The sequence below is a fragment of the Dipodomys merriami genome, unplaced genomic scaffold, assembly GCF_024711535.1.
Source record: "Dipodomys merriami isolate MVZ:Mamm:240054 unplaced genomic scaffold, mDipMer1.0.p SCAF_6, whole genome shotgun sequence".
In the NCBI taxonomy this organism is placed as follows: domain Eukaryota; kingdom Metazoa; phylum Chordata; class Mammalia; order Rodentia; family Heteromyidae; genus Dipodomys; species Dipodomys merriami.
Genome location: NW_027206179.1, coordinates 9,451,268 through 9,470,739, shown reverse-complemented (window position 1 = coordinate 9,470,739; position 19,472 = coordinate 9,451,268). Strand labels below are relative to the sequence as shown.

The window sequence follows — 19,472 nt, the reverse complement described above, 5'->3', positions numbered from 1 at the left end:
CTCGTCTTGAGCTGGACTGCTGAGGGACAGCACCGAGCTCCAGTGTTCAAGCCTCACAATCAACAACCACAAAAAAATAAAAAGTTAATGTTTCAATAGACTGTAAGAAATGCTACATTACAAGAAGTAATCATATATACATATATGTTTATTATTCACACTTCTATGTATCAAATTAGTAAAAAATGATTAAACAACAGTAAATTAAAAAGTATATCTAGGCATGGAAGAGCAAGCTATGATGCATTACAGATTATAATTTTAGAGAAAAGTCAAAGATCTTCTACATTGTAATAATAATTTGAAAAATATTTTTATAACTTATCCAAGTTATTCCTAAAGCAGGAAAGCAGCATGAGAGGGAGGACTTATGAGAGAGAAGGAGATGTAGCCTGGTAAAGAGAGAGAGACACACACACAGACACATCGAGAAAGGTGCAAAAGAGACTCAGGATACTTGCAAAAGGTGAATGTGTAGAAATATACAAGCAGTGACCAAAACAAGGATGATATTAAAAGATGAAAATTTGTCAAGAGTAAAATTTTGATGAAATGTATTAGAAGATTCTGAAACATGGTGGTGTGCAGAGAGGAAGTTAATATATTTAAAAATTTAGAAAAGTGATTTAGAAAGACAACAATGAAAAGACACTAAAAAGAGTGTATGATAAAACCAAATGTAGAGGGGCTGGGAAGGTGGCTCAGTGGTAGAGCACTTGACTTGCATGCTCAAGGCCCTGGGTTCGATTCCTCAGCACCACATAAGCAAAAAGACAAAAGCCGGAAGTGGTACTGTGGCTCAAGTGGTAGAGCGCTAGCCTTGAGCTGAAGAGCTGAGGGACAGTGCCCAGGCCCAGAGTTCAGGCCCCAAGACCGGACCCCCCCCAAAATACAAAAACAAAAACAAAATGTAGATTAAATAGGAGGAACCAAAAATATAGAAGCAAAATTCCACTTTAAATGATGATCACTTGTTACTACCATGACTAGAAAAATCCACAATAGATCCATACTTATTGAAGTAAAAATTCCATAATACTAAGTATTACAAGAAGAAAAAATTACTGTAGACTTAGTACAGAACATGTTACTAACCAAGTATGAGTATAATCTTAAGAATGTTACATGAGCAAGGTAATGAGTACATTTCCTATAGAGCATTGTTGCTCTTCCTTTTTCCCCTACCATCCCTTAACTCCCACCTCCACAATTAACTCCTCCCACCAGCCCCCCTTCCCCCCCCCTGCAAGTGGTAAAGTTAATTTTCAACATAGTGTCTTGTATATCTCATTGTCACAATGAGTCAAACTGTATCCCTATTTAAGTATTTTGTTTTTTCCCTTCCCCTCCTCAAATTAGAGAAGTGTATATACAAGATGCAGGGCACAGGAGTCAAATATAGTGACAACAGTGGTTATACCATGAGGGAGGAACATACAAAGAAACAAAAAAATCACATAATACATTATAAATATGTTAGAAAAAATAGCAACAAAAATTTGTTTCTCTATCTTAGGGTTCATTTTACTTAACATCATGTTATACAGTCATATGTACATAGCTTTTGGCCTTTTCTGCTTGTCCTAGACATGTACTAGTTATTGCAAATAAGAGAAACCATGGGACTTATTTTTTTTGGACCTGCCTTACTTCACTTAATATAATTTTTTCCAAGTCTTTCCGTTTCCTAATGAATGGGGTGATGTCATTCTTTCTGATGGAGACATAGAATTACATTGCACACACACACATATAAATAGATCAAGAACATGTGAGATATATATATATATATATATATATATATATATATATATATATATATATCCATCCGCTGGGGGGCATCTGGGTTTCTTTGATATCTTAGCTATGATAAATAATGCTGCAATTAACATAGTTGTGCTGGTAGCCTTGTGATCGTTTGGACTAATGCCCAAAAGTGGGATTGCTGGGTCATAGGGCAGCTCTATGTGGAGTCTTTTGAGCAACCTCCATACTGCTTTCCAAAGTGGTTGAACATGTTTACACTCCCTCCAAAAATGCAGTAAGCTTCCCTTCTGGCCACATCCCCTCTAGAATCTGGTGTTATCAGAGTTCTTGATTCTAGCCATTCTAACTGGAGTGAGGTGGAATGCCAATGTTCCTTTGATTTGCATTTATTTTATGTCCAGAGAAGTTGAATATTTCTTCATTTTCATGTCATCTTCAGAGAAGTTTCTCTTTAAGTCTTTAGTCCACTTATTTATCCAGCAGTTGATTGAGGTTTTGTTGTTGGAGGATTTAACTTTTTGAGTTCCAATGTATTTTAGACTTGAGACCATTGTCTGTTGTATGGCTACTGAAGATCGTTTCTCAATCCGTGGGTTTCTGTTGATCTTGCTAGCTATGTCTTTTGCCATTCAGAAACTCTGCAGTTCCACACAATCCCATTTGTCCAACCTTTCTATGATTTGTTGTGTTTCTGGGTCTCTATTAAGAAAATTTCGGCCTGTGCCACAGAGACCTAGAGTTTCTCCTATTCCTTCCTGTAATATTTTCAGGGTGTCCATGAAAAGAATTTCTAGTAGGCATTAACAAAATGTTGTAACATTTGGGGGCAAAAATGCAGCCTAGGAGCCCTGCCCCAGAGGCCAAGATGGAGAAGACCTCCACTGCCACCATGACCTTCCCCTTGGCACTGTGGTAGACAGGCAGGAAGGTGAGCCACACACTGCAGAACACCAGCATGCTGAAGGTCAGGAACTTGGCTTCATTGAAAGTGTCAGGCAGGTTCCTGGCCAGAAAAGCCACAATGAAGCTGGCCAGGGCCAGGAAGCCCAGGTATCCCAGGACACAGTAGAAGGCAGTGAGGGAGCCCTTGTTGCACAGGATGATGATGTGGCCATGTTCAGAGTGTGCATCTGTGTCCACAAATGGAGGAGAGGTTCCCAGCCAGAGTCCACAGAGAGTCACCTGGATGAGGGTGCAGATGGGGATGATGAGGTTAGGAGCTCCTGATACCAGCAGCCACCTCATCATTCTCCCTGGAGAAGTGGCCTTGAAGGCCAGGACCACAGTCACTGTTTTGGCCAACACGGTGGAAACAGCCACAGTGAAGAGAACTCCAAATGTGATCTGCTGCAGGATGCAGGTGACTGTGTTGGGACGGCCAATGAAGAGCAAGGAACAGAGGAAACAGAAGATGAGGGAGATGAGCAAGATGTAGCTGAGCGTCCGGTTATTGGCCTTGACAATGGCAGTGTCTTTGTGTTTCACAAATATCTCCAATACAGCAACAGTTAGCATAGAGAAACAGAGAGCCATGCAGGCCAGAGCCATGCCCAAGGGGTCTTCAAAAGCCAGGAAAGTTTCATCTCTCCAGAGGCACTGGTTTCTCTGTGCGTTGGCATACTGATGATCTGGACAATTCACACATTGCTCCATATCTGCTGAGAAGTGTACACTCCTATTAATTCTTGTCAGCTTCTTTTTCTTCAAAGAATATAGACAATTGTTCACTTAGATATTATCCTAATATGTCAGCATTTGCAATAAAAGTATTTTTTTCTTTCCTAAACCATAACCTGTTCTCATTTCCATCTTCTTCTTTATTCAGTCTTATATTCAAATTTTCCTTCAGTGATTATCAGATATATTAACACCATGACATTTGGGATAGTGTATTATGCTAACAACAATTTTCTACATTTTCCCCCACTCTAATTAACAGAACTGTGCCCTATTCTGCAATCGCATTGAAAGTTGTAATAGTATATTTCCCAGTCTCTTGGATATCTCTGTAACACTATTTTATTCCTGTGTTACATCCTTGAATTCATCTAATTATGTTTGTATTGCCTACTTATCTTTGAAGGAGTAGGAACAGAGAAAACACTCTTCAGCACTCTCTAGTAATGCTCACTTCTTGAACAGAATCTACCTTTCTAAATACTTGTCCTGTGCCAAGAACAGTTCTGGGCAGTGTAATAGAAAGATAAACAAGATTCATCTTTTCTGTGTGGACAAAAATGGAACTTTAAGATGATCACTGTCTTTGCTAAGAGTTACATTTAATACCATTTCAGGGTTTACCCTTGTGTTAATGATAAGAGGCATTCATGATAAGAGGCATTGCTGGAGAAAACTTTGCCTGCAATAAACCAGAAAATATTACTATGTAATTCAAAATCATGATCTATCATATTTCACTAGCAATACTACTATAACAGAAAGAAGGCAAATGGGATCTGTCATCCTAACACACAACTTTTGCATTGTCTTGGTCCAATTGAAGAAATCTAGGGAAAAATAAAGAATCTTCCTAAGACATGACTTACCTGTTCCATTAGCAATCTCATTCTCTGAGCAAGGGTTACAATCAAAGCAACAGGCAGCCTTTCCCTCCTGAGGTGATTTTCTGAATCCAGGACCACAACTCTCACTGCAGACAGAGTGTGGAGTCTGACAAAAGTCAGAAGTGTGTCAGTAACTGTTTAGACTCATACCCCACACTCCAAAAAGTCCATTGTTTAAAAAATCAATTATTAAGGATGATGTTTATATGTGGGTAAATTTAATTGATTAATTGAATTCTGTTATAGATTTTTTGTCATTCATCTCCAAAAATTTATTAGTATGATTAAAAATATTTTCTTGATTAATAAGTTTCTAAACATGACAGAGTTATGATCAGTGGCTCTACCTTATCATGAGCATTTGCAACAGAATGGACAGGTTTATTGCCAGTCTTCCTTTTTTTTTTTTTTTTTTTACCATCCATCTCTTGGCTCCGTGCAGTAATGACTATTGCTTCTGTTAGTAGTGAGTCCCCACAGCAATTATTATATATACATATATTTATGTATGTATGTATGTTTGTATGTATGTATGTATGTATGTATGTATGTATGTATGTATGTATGTATGTATGTATGTATGTATGTATGTGTGGCCTGCATTGGTTTATGGCCCTAATTGAGTAAAGAGCTGATTAAAAACCCAGAGTTGTTTTTTTTTTGTGCTTTTGAAAAAAGTTTCTTTTGCACACTACAAGGAAATCATATTTTGGCTTTTAAAATTCCTACTTTTTTTTTTTTTGTTGGTCGTGAGGCCTGAACTTTGGGGAGGGGGAAGGGAAATAATAAACTGCTGAGACAAGGATACAGGATGACCCATTGTAACAATGAGATGTACAAGACACTATGTAGAAAACAAACTTTACAACTTGCGGGGGAGAGGGGAATTGGGGAGGTGGAGAGGGAAGTGATGGTAGGGGAAAAACAAAGGAGGAGGTAACAATGCTTAATAGGAAATGGACTCTACCTTACTCCGGCAACTGTAACCCCTCTGTACAGTATTTTTATAATAAAAAAACATAAAAAAAGAAAAAAAAATTCGTACATGGTTTGGAGAACGCTACACCCAAAGGTCCTCCAGTGGCTGCCAGAGGTCAGGTTCTGGGCTAGCCTGCGGGATCACAAGGGCTGGAGGACAAAAGATGGCATAGTCCAGGACGTAGTGGTCATCGTCCATGTCACCCTCACAGAGTGGGGCAGTCTGGTGAGAGCCAGCTTTACTGAACACTTCCGGTAGGCTGTTCATTTGTTCCTCCCCATCAAGTCCTCTGATTTCTGAAATTTTTGATCATTTCTCCCACTCACCACTGTTCTCCACGGAAGGCAGAACCAGAGCTCAGAGGACCCTGCCTCCAGTTGGCTCCAACACAACTCAGATCCTTTTTATTCCTTTTTTTCTTTACTTTTTAAAAAATTCAACCGACTCAGCAGCTGCTATAGTCATACGGGAAGCTTGTACCCTCCATTCCTTACTACCAAGTGCTCTGTGCTGCTTCTGCAGCTGCCAGGTCACGGTTTAATGAAAGCTCGGTGGCATAGATTTCTTCAACATGCGGACTCAGGATCGTCATGACTTCTCCATAGCCAGCACCTCAAGTCAAGAAGTCTGTGGGTTTTCCCATGGGAATGAATTTCCAGTAGTCTCTAGAACTGATCTGGTGAAAACACAAACGTTGAGCCTCTTCCTAGGAAGCCATAGATAGAAGACGTTCTAGACATCAACAGGCTAAAGACAGATGACACGATAGAGTAACAGAACTGGATGGACATCCGGCTTTGTCAATGCCGCTGTGTAGGAGGAGCTGTGTCCCTCGATCGAGGTGACGCTGAACAAAGGCGGCTGGAAGTGCTTTGGAGAACGTCTGTCTGTTGCCCACAGAGCACTGCATGCATCTCCTTCTGGGCTTGCCTTGCCTGGACCCGCCTCCTGAACCCACCTCCTGGGCCTGACTCCTGGGTCCAATTGGCCCCACCTACTTGGCATGCCTAGGACCGCCTCCTGGCCCTGCCTCCTGGCCCCGCCTCCTGGGCCCCACCACCTGGGTGTACTTAGTCCCGCCTCCTTGGCATGTCTAGGACTGCCTCCTGGCTCTCCTGGCCCTGACTCCTGGGCCCACCTCCTGGTCCCGCATGAGCCTGCTGGGACATCTGGTTAGGTTCACTTACAGGGAGCTGCTAAGCAGGCACCAGCCACACCTATGCCAGGAGGGTGGGGCCAGAACTGGGCCAACCACTGCTCTGAGGAGGAGGAAGAGTGGGTGCCACTACCTCTGGCCACCTCAGCCCCTGCCATGATGGCTGGAGCCATGGTGCCTGTTCAGCCGCCCATCCAGCACCAGGGCACTTTGAGGTGGGTGTGGGGGTAGGGGGCTGGAGTGGCCAGCGCCAGGCCTACTACTGTTCCCGAGGCTTCCGCCCATGGAACCCTGTTATAGATTCTATATTCTATGATTCACAAAGACTGATGAGCTACCATCTTTATTTATAGGCTGTTGAACTACTGAAAAGTCTGAGATCAAAGGTGGAAACTCATGGTGAGAAAGTAAGTCCTGGTAGAGAGCCCTAATGAACTGGCTTCAGTTCATGTCAGTATTTGTTGTCCCCTCCTCATGTGTAAAATTGAGAAGAGCCTGGAGGAAAACCTCCTTTTTATAGGGGTTTGTGAACCCCAGACCCATCATATCTTTCCCTCTGTTCTCCAGTGGCCATGAGGTGAGACTCTTTTCCCAGGTGTCTTCAATGATTCCTCTCACCAAAGATGCCTAATTAGCAGGTCAACTATCCATGAATGAAAACGCCACAGAAGGGAGCAAAATTAATCTTTCAGCCAAATATAGTGATTCATCAGGCACTTTATCATCATGTTAGAAACTTACTAAGAAAGATAGTATTTATTTTTATGACAATATTTGAAATCAACATGCAGGAACACATTTAATTTTTTTTGGGGGGGTCCGGTCCTGGGGCCTGAACGCTGGGCCTGGGCGCTGTCCCTCAGCTCTTCAGCTCAAGGCTAGTGCTCTACCACTTGAGCCACAGCACCACTTCCGGCTTTTTTCTTTTTGCTTATGTGGTACTGAGGAATCAAACTCAGGGCCTCAGGCATGCAAGGCAAGCGCTGTACCACTGAGCCACCTTCCCAGCCCCACATTTAATTTTTTTTTAATGGTAGTCAGTCCTGGTTAGTCATGGTCTAAGCAGTGGACATGAAGATTTTTGCTGAAGTTTAGCACTCTACTACTTGAGTCACAGCTCCACTTCCAGATCTTTGGTGGTAATTGGAGAGAAGAGTCTCTCAGACCATGTTTGGGATAATTTTAAATGGTGATATTCAGATCTCAGCTCTATTAATAGCTAAGTTATGGGAGAAAGTTGCTGGCAGTCAGGAAGGTATAAATTTAAAGGGCAAGTTTTACTTTGTATATATATATATATATATATATATTTAAAATTATTATGATTAGATCCAACCCACCTCTGTAGTTTCTATGGCCCACTCTACCATATCTTCAGATAAAGACAGTTGATTACCATGGAGAGCATATGGAGAAAACTTTCCTACTTTCACTTCCAGTTGAAGACCTTCTGGAAAATTCCAAATGTTCAGAATGTCATACTCTGGCTCCAATTTTCTTTTCTCATCCAAAATTACTTGGTCTCCAGCAGGATTGTAAAATTGGATGTTTTTCAGAAAAGGGTGCAGCTAAAAGAGATACATCATCTTATGGTGAAGTACATCCCATAGTGAAGACAGAAAATCTGAAGTAAGAAAAGCTCCTGATTGCCTTCCAACTCTGTTTCTGAATCCAAGAATAGCACAGCCACCTAATGAAGTATTGCAGAAAAAATTCTATGGAGGAATGAAATAATCTTTCTGAATCCTGGTCTTTCAGAAAAGGATCAGATGTTCTTTTTCTTTTCTTTTTTAAATAGGAGAAACCACTACCACACAAACAGCCAGGAATGAGATAATATTCAGATGCTTAACTACAGTTATTCCAACTATCATTTTTATGAATGCCTATATTTTTAGCTTGCTAAACTTTTAATATGGAAGTTGAATGAAACTAGATCACTTATGAAAAATACAAAAAATTCTGTTGAACAGATCGTCCTTTGCTATCACTCAAGAAACTATTGTAGTTTCTTTCCCCATGGTATAACCTCTGTTTTCACTGGATTGGATGCCGGTGTTCTGCACTTTGTATATACATCTTTTTAATTTGGGGAGTAGAAGGAATATTGGGGAACACTTAAATGGGCATACAGGCTGAACCACTGTGATCATGAGATGTACAGGACACTATATTGAAAATGAACATTACAATGTCAGGGGATGTGGGATGACTTGGGGAGGTAGGGAGGGAAGTGATGGTAGGGGGAAAATAAAGGAAGAGGTAACGATGTTCACTATAAAATGTACTCATTACCCTAGTCATGTAACTGTAACCCCTCTGTACAATGTTTTTAAAATAAAAAATTACAAAGAAATAGAAGGAAAAGCTGAATTTACAGTTATCAAAACAGTATCAGCATGTTGAGGTTATTTGTAATTAAATGAATTTATAAGCCAGGATCTGGTGGCTCATGCCTATAATTCTAGCTACTCAGGAGGCTGAGTTATGAGGATCGTGGTTTGAAACCATCCAGAGCAGAAAAAATACTATTTCAAAAAAAATACTACTGGGGAAAAGTTGGAAGTAGTGCTATGGCTCAAGTGTTTTGAGTACTATGTGATCCAGGGACAGCACCCAGTCCCTGATGTCAAGATTCAGGATTAGCAATAAACCAATGAACATTAAAAAACCAACAAAACAAGGGATGGGAAGGGGAAACAAAGCAGGAGGCTACAATGCTTGATAAGAAATGTATTCATTATCTTGCCCATGTAATTGTAACCCCTCTGTACAGTATTTTCACAATAAAAATAAATAAAAATTACAAAACCCCAACAAAACAACAGAAAATGCATTTTAGAAATATGGATTATGTTTTCTTCTTGTTACTGGCCTGTTTATTCAAAAGACAATTTGCATACATGTCTAGAGTACCGCACAGAAATTTAAACAAAATAATTTACTGGTTGGTGCTGGTGGCTCACGCCTATAATCCTAGCTACTCAGGAGGCTGAGATCTGAGGATCACAGTTCCAAGCCAGTCTGGGCAAGAAAGTCTGTAAGACTTGCATCTCCAATAAACCACCAGAAAACTGGAAGTGGTGCTGTAGCTTAACTGGTAGAGCACTAGCCTCAGGCTGAAGAGCTCAGGGACACTGCCCAGGCCCAGAGTTCAAGCCCCAATGACTAACAAAAAAATCCTGGGTCATAGGGAGAAACAAAGGAAGGGGTAACAATGCTTGATAGGAAATGTATTTAATAGATTTCATGCAACCATGAGTTACCACTCTGTACAGTAGTGTTACAATCAAACAAATTCCTGGGTTTTGGAAAATCACCCAAAATATTTAATTTCATACAGTAAACTCTTCTGGAAATGCCTTGCTCATGATGTGTACCATCCGATATACAAAAAGTTACCTGTGCAGGGGAAGGCACTGTCCCTTTTCTATTTCCCATTGTTTGAACTTCTGTTTGGTGAAGAAACATCTCATGGAGAGCCTGGGCCACTGCATACACAGTATTGTATATATTGTAACTGTCTCCAGACATGGTGATGTCAAAAATGTGCCTAGGCAACCAATCCAAGGAGGCATCATGAGGACAGCTGTCCCATACTATACAGTTAGGATCAGCATCTGAGCAATTAAAAGAGAGAAACCACAGCTTTGCAAGAAAAAAATCTTCTGGGTATTTGGAAGGGTGGACTGCCTTGACAAAATCTGTGAATCCAGAAACATCTGCATGATGGTGTGAGAAAATAAGAGGAACATGCAATGAGCCTAGCATGAAATATCTCCTTGTTTTTAAATCCCACTGTGAGTTCATGATCCAAACTTTGCCTTTTATTAAAAGTTGCTCAATAAACATCATTAAATCTAGTAGTGATTCATTATCACCATATATGATGAGGACATTTGCTGAAGATTTATTTATCTCATTATAAACTTCCATTATTTTGATCATATGTACCATGCCTTTGCTTGATATCAGTAGCTCATAGGCTACACAAACTCTATTCTTGCTCATTTCTTCTTTCAATTCAGTAAGAATCCACAAATCATACTGATCATGTGAGGTCAACATTCCTACCCAGTTCCAGCTGAAATGAAGTAGTATAGAGACCATGGCAGTGGCTATTGATGTGTCCTTTGGAGCCATCTGATAGAGAGCAGGAAACTTGTGATGATCACAGAGGACAGGATCAAAAGGCCCAAAGGTAAACTAAAGGGAAAGAAAATTGGACGTTCTGTGAATGAGAAGATTGCCATCCATCATATTCTCAGTCTTGAAGTATGTTAAGAAGCAGTTGAAGTAGGGAAAGCTAGGGTTTTGGTTTAATTTTTGGAAGAAATATTTGAATTATTTAATAGTTGTACAACCCATTGATTACTTATAAAATGCCTATTGAGCTTCATCACTAGTTTTTATCAATACCTCCCTATCCATTTTCCTCATTTCATTTTCAAATATGTACATTGAATATTGTGTTGTTTTTTCCTCCCATCCATTCCCTATTCCTCTACCTTTATCCCTTTATACTTACCGTTCTCATAAAAGATATGCTTCATCTTTCTGGAATTCCAGAAATTTCGCCATGTTGTTCCACCCCTATATATATCGTACTTTAGTCAGATTGATTATATATATATATATATATATATATATATATATATATTTTGTAAATGGCTATGTATGTGTCCTATTTTTTTATACTACATGCTCTCATTTCAGATCTAACTTTTTCACATTTCTCACTTCTCATTCTGAGACAGACTTGTTACCCTCAACATAATATCTTGTATGTGTGTGTGTGTGTGTGTGTGCTTGTTTAGTGCATGTGCATGCTAGTACAAGTGCACAAATTTAAGGCATCAGACACTTGGTTGGCTTTTTACCTCAAGGCTTGTACTCTACCACTTGAGCCATACATTCACATACTGCTTTTTTCTGGTTAATTGGAGATGTTTCCTGAGTAGCTAGGATTTCAGGTATGAGTCACCAGTACTCTGCTTATCATATCTTCACACCTCAAAGTAATTTTCCATTTCCTTATTTTAAAACAAAATTATTGGTAAGACATGAAATAATAAATTATACATTTGCTTTTCTAATTCTTCTATGCCTTAACCTGAGCAGTAGGAACATACATAACCCACTAACTTTGAGTACTTACTTTTTGATACCATAAAATTTGATAGGCTCATAAATCCAGGCTCTTCCTATCATTCTCTCCTAACACCTAAAATGGCACCAAATTAGACATTTTTATATCCCTCCAACTCTCACCTGTGGAAATCTGTAGAGTTCCAGCAATGTCCCAATGTGGGTAGATGTTACTCCTAATGGTCCTGTTAGTACTGCTATAGACTTGCTGTCTCTCATACAAGAATAGTTTGGAATCTTATACTCCCCAAAGAGGCAAATAAAGGGATTCTTAAATATTCTCCAAGCTCCAAATTGAACATCATAGACATCAAATCCCAGAGTCAAGTTATGTAAAAGTTCATGGTTTTTGTTGATCTCCTCAATAGCAAACACCAAGGCCAACACAAACTGATAGTTCTTGAAGATAAACCTGCATAATGAGCATAGAAATTGAGAAATGTTTGATTTTTTGCTTTTTTGCTTACGAACATGTTAAAAAAATACCTTAAATTGGGATGGAATGTGAATGTAGTGTAAGGACATGAAGGAAATTTGTCATGAATGAGATCCAGAAACCTATTTAAGCCAAGAGAAAGCATCTTTGCCCCCACTACCACATGCACCACAACAAAAAGCTGTTGTCTGCTAAACATTGTTTAGTCTTTCATGAAACATCAAATACTCTGTTTCCTTTACCATAGGGGCTCGTTAGCTTCAACTGTGTGAAAAATAAATCTTATGCTTTTAATCACCAAATTTATGTTATGTGTTTATATGGCAGGCTAGGCTAAGTAACGAATGTTCAATTTAAGAGCAAGTTTCAGAAGCAAAGTGTCCTTTATGGAAGATTCTATACCAAGCTGTGCTCACAGACCCAAAATATTGAACAGCTCTTCCTGCAATATAATTCAGAAGAAGAACTCAAATATCAGGTGAGGGAATTTTATTCTTCTTTATGTAACTAAAAAAAATGGATGCATCCAACACCAATGAACTCATTATGGAGAGAGGCACCTCAAACACAGTGGATAAGGAGAGAATCATAAGCTTTACGTTGAAAACTCAGTAACAAGGCCACTATTGTAAAATACAGTGATCACTACCATCTTCCCAATATATTTAGATTGAAATACTGAAAAGAATAGAAAGGAGTAAATAGGATCAATGTACTTTTTTTTCTTTCTGTGTCCTGTCTGTGTGTGCAAGTGTGTGTTTGGGTGTATGTGTGCATGTGCATTATAAAGAAATTAATGTCATGAAATCAACACACATTATTTTAAAAGAAAACAATGGAGGCAAGATGGAAATACAAAGAAAAGAATGGACTTGTTTGACATATACAGACATATGTGAAATTATCCCCATGGAAGCCTATCGTGTGTGTGATATCTTCTAAAGAGAAGAAAATAGTGAGTCTGAAGTAAAGCTGATTGATCATACACATATGAAGGAGGAAACTGGAAACAAGAGTGAAGAGTGTGAAACAAAGTTTTGTGGGCTGGGAAGGTGGCATGCATGAGGCCCTGGGTTTGATATAAGCAGAAAAAGCATGACATAAGCAGAAAAAAACTGGAAGTGTGCTGTGGTTCAAGTGGTAGAGAGCTAGCCTTGAGCTGAAGAGCTGAGGGACAGCTCCCAGGCCCAGAGTTCAGGCCCCACAACTGGTCACAAAAAAAAAGAAAGAAAATAATTTTGTTCCTGGCTGCTGGTGGCTCATGCTCGTAATCCTAGTTACTCAGGAGGCTGAAATCTGAGGATCATGGTTCAAAGCCAGACTAGGCAGGAAAGTCTGTGATACTCTCATCTCCAATAAACCACCAGGAAATTGGTAGTGGCGCTGTGGCTTAAGTGGTAGAGCACTCTCCTCAAGCTGAAGAGCCAAGGGACAGTGTCCAGGCCCAGAGTTCAAGCCACAGGAGTGACAAAAAAAAGTTTTGTTAAATTTTGACAACAGTATTTCAGAAAAGCAAATATTAGTGTTTTGGGGATTTGATAAATGGATGACAATTGGAGTAAGCACCCAAGAAGTTATAAAGAATTTACTGAGGTATAAGAGACTCTATGGAGGACACAATTAGAATAATTCTTTAGAAATTTAAAGCCAAAGTGTAACAAAATATGTACTAGGAATACCTGTGGGTATTGAGGGGGTAGGAAAAAAGAGGGATAGAAGTATGAATGGGGGAAATGAGTAGAATGTAGGCAAGAATTCATTGTATAGGCCACAGAACTGAGAAAAATAGGAAGGGTAAAGGAGGGCATATCCATTTAGGGTGACAATGATCAAATATATTATATACATAAATTGCTTTGTTAAATGACAAAATTCATCACCTTATCTAAAATTAAGAAAAGTGAAGGAAGACGTAGTGTAGGTGAGAAAGTTAAAAAGGGAGACATTGATCAAGAGGCAGTGTATTCATAAACTCTTCTTTAGAATATCAGTTTCTTTATACTAGTACCTAAAGAAAATAAAAATTTTAAAAATTAAAAATTGAAAGCCATTGTTAAGAGTGATTATACAACTGATCTGAGAATGTTCTGACCTAGCAAATGTGCTAGGCACTTTGTAAGGATAATTCTTATGAAGAGGGAAAAATTATTAATATATGTACTGATTACTATCAAACAATGTAAAAATTGGATATGTAATATTACAAATGAGGAAAAGAATACAAGGCAGTTACAGTTTTCATTTGTATGATTTAATATTGTATCTTAAAATATTAAAGGAAATTTTTTGTTAAAATTTAATGAAAACATTTCATTATAATATTTCTGTACAGGAGTGTAAACTTGTTCAACCACTTTGGAAAGTAGTATGGAGCTTCCTCAAAAGACTACGCATAGAACTCCCCTATGACCCAGCAATCCCACTTTTGCGCATTTACCCAAATGATCACAAACAAGACCATACTAAAGCTACCAGCACAACTATGTCCATTGCAGCATTGTTTACCATAGCTAAGATATGGAAATAACCCAGATGCCCCTCAGTAGATGGATGGATCAAGAATGTTATATATATATGGAATTCTATGCCTCCATCAGAAAGAATGACATTGCCCCATTTGTTAGGAAATGGAAAGACTTGGAAAAAAATTATATTAAGTGAAGTAAGCCAGGCCCAAAGAAACATAGGTCTCAAGGTTTCCCTTATTTGCAATAACTAGAATATGTCTGGGGCAAGTAGAAAAGGTCAAAAGCTATGTACGTATGACCAAATAAGATGATGTTAAGTGAAGTGAACCCCAAGATAGGGATACAAGTGGTTTTTTCTTTCTTGCTATTATTTCTAACATATTTATAATGTACCGTGTGATTTTTTGGTTTCTTTGTATGTTCCTCCCTCATAGTATAACCCCTGTTTTCACTGTATTTGATGTCGTTGACTTGCATCTTGTATATCCACTTCTCTAATTTGGGGAGGGGAAGGGAAGAAACAAAATGCTTCAATAGGGATACAAGTTAACCCATTGTAACAATGAGATGTACAAGACACTATGTTGAAATATGAACTTTACAATTTAGGCATGGGGGTGGGAGAGCATAGTTGTAGAGGTGTGAGGGAAGGGATGGTAGGGGAAAAATAAAGGTGGAGGCAACAATGCTTGATAAGAAATATACTCATAACCTTGCTCATGTAACTGTAACCCCTCTGTACAGTATTTTTACAACACAAATATATTAAAATAAAAAGAATAAATATTTATATATATTCACTTATATATTTGATCATAACCCTCTACTATTTGTGTGTATTTTCTCTTTTTCTTTCATCATCCTCATCATGGATTGTTGTCATCCTTCCCAAAGTGCTTGCTGTAATCTATTTTAATCAATTTAAGGACCACAAAATGTATCACAGACAAACAAAAACTCCTAATCCAGAAATCTAAGTTCTGTACTATTGAACTCAATAGCCACTGAAGTCTCTAAAAGGAGAGAAAGTGTGAAAGAAGCTCCAAGAAACCTGGAAAGCAAGTTAAATAATGGTAGCTGTGAGATGTGATTTGTTAATAATGACTAGGATGGAAATGCAGGAAAATCTATCAATAATAGAATGGCTTAATGAATGAAAACCCAAGGCCAAAGATGGGTTGATTCCAAGAAACTCTATTCACCATCAATGTCCCTCAATGACTGGAAGAAAAGAATGTAAGCCAGACCCATCGTTTCCCTCATTGTAGTAGAATGTGCATATAAATAATTCTTCTGGGTAGCAGGGCGCTGGTGGCTCACGCCTGTAATCCTAGCTACTCAGGAGGCTGAGATCTGAGGATCGTGGTTCAAAGCCAGCCCGGGTAGGAAAGACTGTGAGACTCCTATCTCCAATAAACCACCAGCAAACCGGAAGTGGCGCTGTAGCTCAAGTGGTAGAGCGCTCGCCTTGAGCTGAGGGACAGCGCCCAGGCCCAGAGTTCAAGCCCCAGGACCGACAAAAAAAAAAAAATTCTTCTGGGACATTATGTATTTTTACAGTTGTCTAAGAATTCTGCACAATGAGAATAAGGGAGGATAATCTTAGGAGAGGAATTCAAAGGCACAATACCTATGTGCATCTGATCATATAAAATAATAGTCATGGAAATGAACTCCAGGAAATGGAAATGAGAGGTTCTTTTTCTTTGCTGCTGTTTTGGTCTATTTTTTCTTGTTCATTCATGTGTTTGTGGGACAGAATGGGGACACCAAAATAATGGGTAAAGGATGAACAAGTGCAGCAGTAGTATTCACTAGACACCATATTCACATTGAACTATACAACTTTGGGTGAGGAAGGGAAGGAAAAACAGAGAGTGAGGAAAGGAGTGACAATGGTCAAAAAACAAACTAGTCTTTAACTTATGTAACTGTAAGTAGGCTGTACATCACCTTTATATTAACAAAATACAATGAGTGAAAAAAGAATGTAATAAGGCAGTCCATGCAAATGAAGGACAAAAGAAAGCAGAAATACCCATCACAAATCACATCAAATAGGCTTCAATCCAAGCAGCAAAATGTGACAAGTTTGTAATTCAGTGATGAAGGGATCAAATCAACAACATAGCAATTCTAAATATATATGGACAGACTATCTAAGCATTTGACTATTTCCAAGCTGACTTTAAAACAGTCCTTAACACAATAATAGCTGAAGATTTTATGGAGAGACCATTGAGAAAATTAACAGGGAGGTACTGGAATTCAATTTCACCCTTGACAAGATGAGCTTCACATTCACTTACAGAACATTCCACCCAAGTCTGAATAAATCATCTTTCATGAAGAAACTGAGAATTTTCCAGGAAAGATCATAGGATAGGACATAAAACTAACCATATTTGTAAAGTGTTGAGTCTATCATGCACATTTGCAGATCACAAAAGAAAAAAGGAAAATATGCATATTACCTTAGAAATGAATTGTTTTTCAACCATGAATATATAAATAAAATTAAAAATATAATTAAAAATAAATATAAAAATATAATTAAATGATTAGGACATGATTAAATGAATTGTTTTTCGAGGCAAATTTCCTTGTAAAATATAAAAATAAAAACAATATCAGAATCTGTATATACAGAAAAAGGAAGAAAAAATGAAACTGTTACACTCTTTGTTTAAATCAGGAGTGCAGATACTGTACTAAAGACCCTAGATTGCATCTCAAGAAACTAGAAAAATAAATCCCAACTTAGTAGAAGGAATTGAAAGAATCAGTAGAAGAAAAAGCATCAGAGAATAGCAACACAATAGTAATTATAAGGAAAAGAGGTTCTTCATAAATGACATGGTGATCAGACTGAAGCCAAAATCAGGAACAATCACAGGGTAAAGCAACAAAATTACACATAACAACAGAAAACTCCCATTATTCTAGATGTGATAACCAGTATGGTGAAAATAGTCATTTTTATTGAAAAACCATCCACAGATTCAGTGCAGTCTTCATCAAAATTCCCCATCACTTACTTTACAGAACTAGAACAAGGAAGACTAAATTTTATGAAAAAGTAAATCCACCATTAGCCAGAGTTATCTTAAAGCACAAGAACAATTCTGAAGTATTCTTATATCTGTTCTTTTCTTATACTGTGTTGCCATAATAGGAGAAAATATTTGATAAAACAGACACATGGATTAAAGAAATAGACCAAGAAGTAATTGCCAACAACTACAGATATCTGATTCTTGGAGGAGTTACCAAATAATAAACAACCTAAAGAAGGCACCTTTAGTATGGAGTGGCACTGTAAAACTGGGTTTCCATATGCACACTGAAACAAGTTTCTATCCTTCCACCTGTATTTTTTTTAACTAGAAGGCTTTATTTTATTTTACAGATAAAGTTTACATTGACAATGTAGTTATGATTTTTTAAAATTTTGGTGAGAGACAAAAGATAAGAAGCAGAAAAAAGTCTATAGTTAGATATACCTATATATATATATATGACACATATATACATGTTTATATATGGGTTTTGGTTTTTCTTTGTTTTTAATGTACTCTGATTTCTTTTTTCTTTTGTGATTTTTTCATATCTACTTTTATTGTAAAAATGTTGTCCAGAGGGTTTACGGTTACATGAGTAGGGTAATGAGTACATTTCCTATCAAGCATTGTTACCTTTTCTCCTACCATACTTTCCCTCTCCACCTCCCCAACTCCTCCCTCCTTCCTGAAATTATAAAGTTCATTTTCAATATAGTGTCTTGTACATCTCATTGTTACAATGATACAACCTGTATCCTTATTTCAGCATTTTGTTATATCCCTTCCCCTACCCAAATTATAAACATGTATATACAAGATGAGGAACACCGGAATTTAATGAAGGGAAAACAGGGGTTATACCTTTGGGGAAGAACATACAAAAGAACAAAAGAATCACATAGTGAATTATTAGTACATTAACAACAATAACAAGAAGGAAAAAAATCACTTCTGTCTCTGCCTTGGGGTTCATTTTGCTTAACATCATCTTTTATGTTCATATGTGTATAGCTTTTGTCCTTTTCCTGCTTGTTCTGAGAAAGTAAAAGAGCAAAAATAACTCTAGCAAAAACAACTTCATCTCACTCAGGCGACACTCAGGTGAAGTTTTATGATACTGAAACCATCAGACCCTCACTACCCCCAAGATGACCTATCTGGTTCTGTAACCCCCTGCTGATGCTAACCGCCCTGGGATGTTAACATCTGGTTACTGTCCCTTTGTAGCTTTTGGTTCTGTAAACCCCTGCTGAAGCTAACCGCCCTGGAATGTTAACACCTGGTTAATGTATCTTTTTGTCACTTTGTAGTTTTTTGCCTTTATAAACCCTGCCTGCTTTCAGCTTGAGGCTCTCTGTTCCTGCGTGTTCAGCGAGCCCCATGCATGCTTGGTGAATAAATCCCCTTGCTCTTTGCATGAGAGAACGTCTCTTGGAGTCTTCCTTGTGTGCAGTGAGCTTCTCGACCCTTACATTTGGAGGTCCCACCGAGATTTCCTCTGCTGCCTGGGGAGCATCTCCAACAGGCTTCTCTTGGGGTAAGTAAGGCACCAGCCATTCTCTTCTGTGATCACTTTGGTTTTGTCTCAGGCTTCTGTTCCGTTTTGCGATCAAGGCGGTTCCGATCGCAGGCTAGCTGTGCTTGGTTTTGTCTCAGGCTTCAGTTCTGTTTTGTGATCGACGCAGTTCCGATCCCAGGCTGGCTGTGGCTGTTGGGGAGACATGTGAGCTTTCCCCGACTGCGACTGACAGATGTGTCTGGGAGTCGCAGGCCACGGGGGAAGCCCCATTGGTAGAGGAGCTCCGGGGATGCCTGGAAATCTCCTGTCGGGCAGAATCTGATTCTGCAATTCTGTTGCCAGAAACTGAGTTTGTTAGTCCGATAGAGTTGTC

The 19,472-nt window shown here is 38.7% G+C and overlaps 1 protein-coding gene and 1 pseudogene across 1 annotated transcript; both read right to left on the bottom strand.

Annotated features, from left to right (window-relative positions):
* Positions 1 to 2,469: 2,469 nt before the first annotated feature.
* On the bottom strand, positions 2,470 to 12,702 carry LOC138814274 (vomeronasal type-2 receptor 116-like). Its single transcript, XM_070003279.1, has 6 exons — positions 12,650 to 12,702; positions 11,738 to 12,026; positions 9,869 to 10,672; positions 7,807 to 8,034; positions 4,314 to 4,437; positions 2,470 to 3,422 (listed from the first exon to the last, which is right to left on the bottom strand). Exons 1-6 carry the CDS (start codon positions 12,700 to 12,702, stop codon positions 2,470 to 2,472), a joined length of 2,451 nt encoding a protein of 816 aa, XP_069859380.1.
* LOC138813586 (protein-L-histidine N-pros-methyltransferase pseudogene) lies at positions 5,392 to 6,050 on the bottom strand (annotated as a pseudogene).
* Positions 12,703 to 19,472: the final 6,770 nt, after the last annotated feature.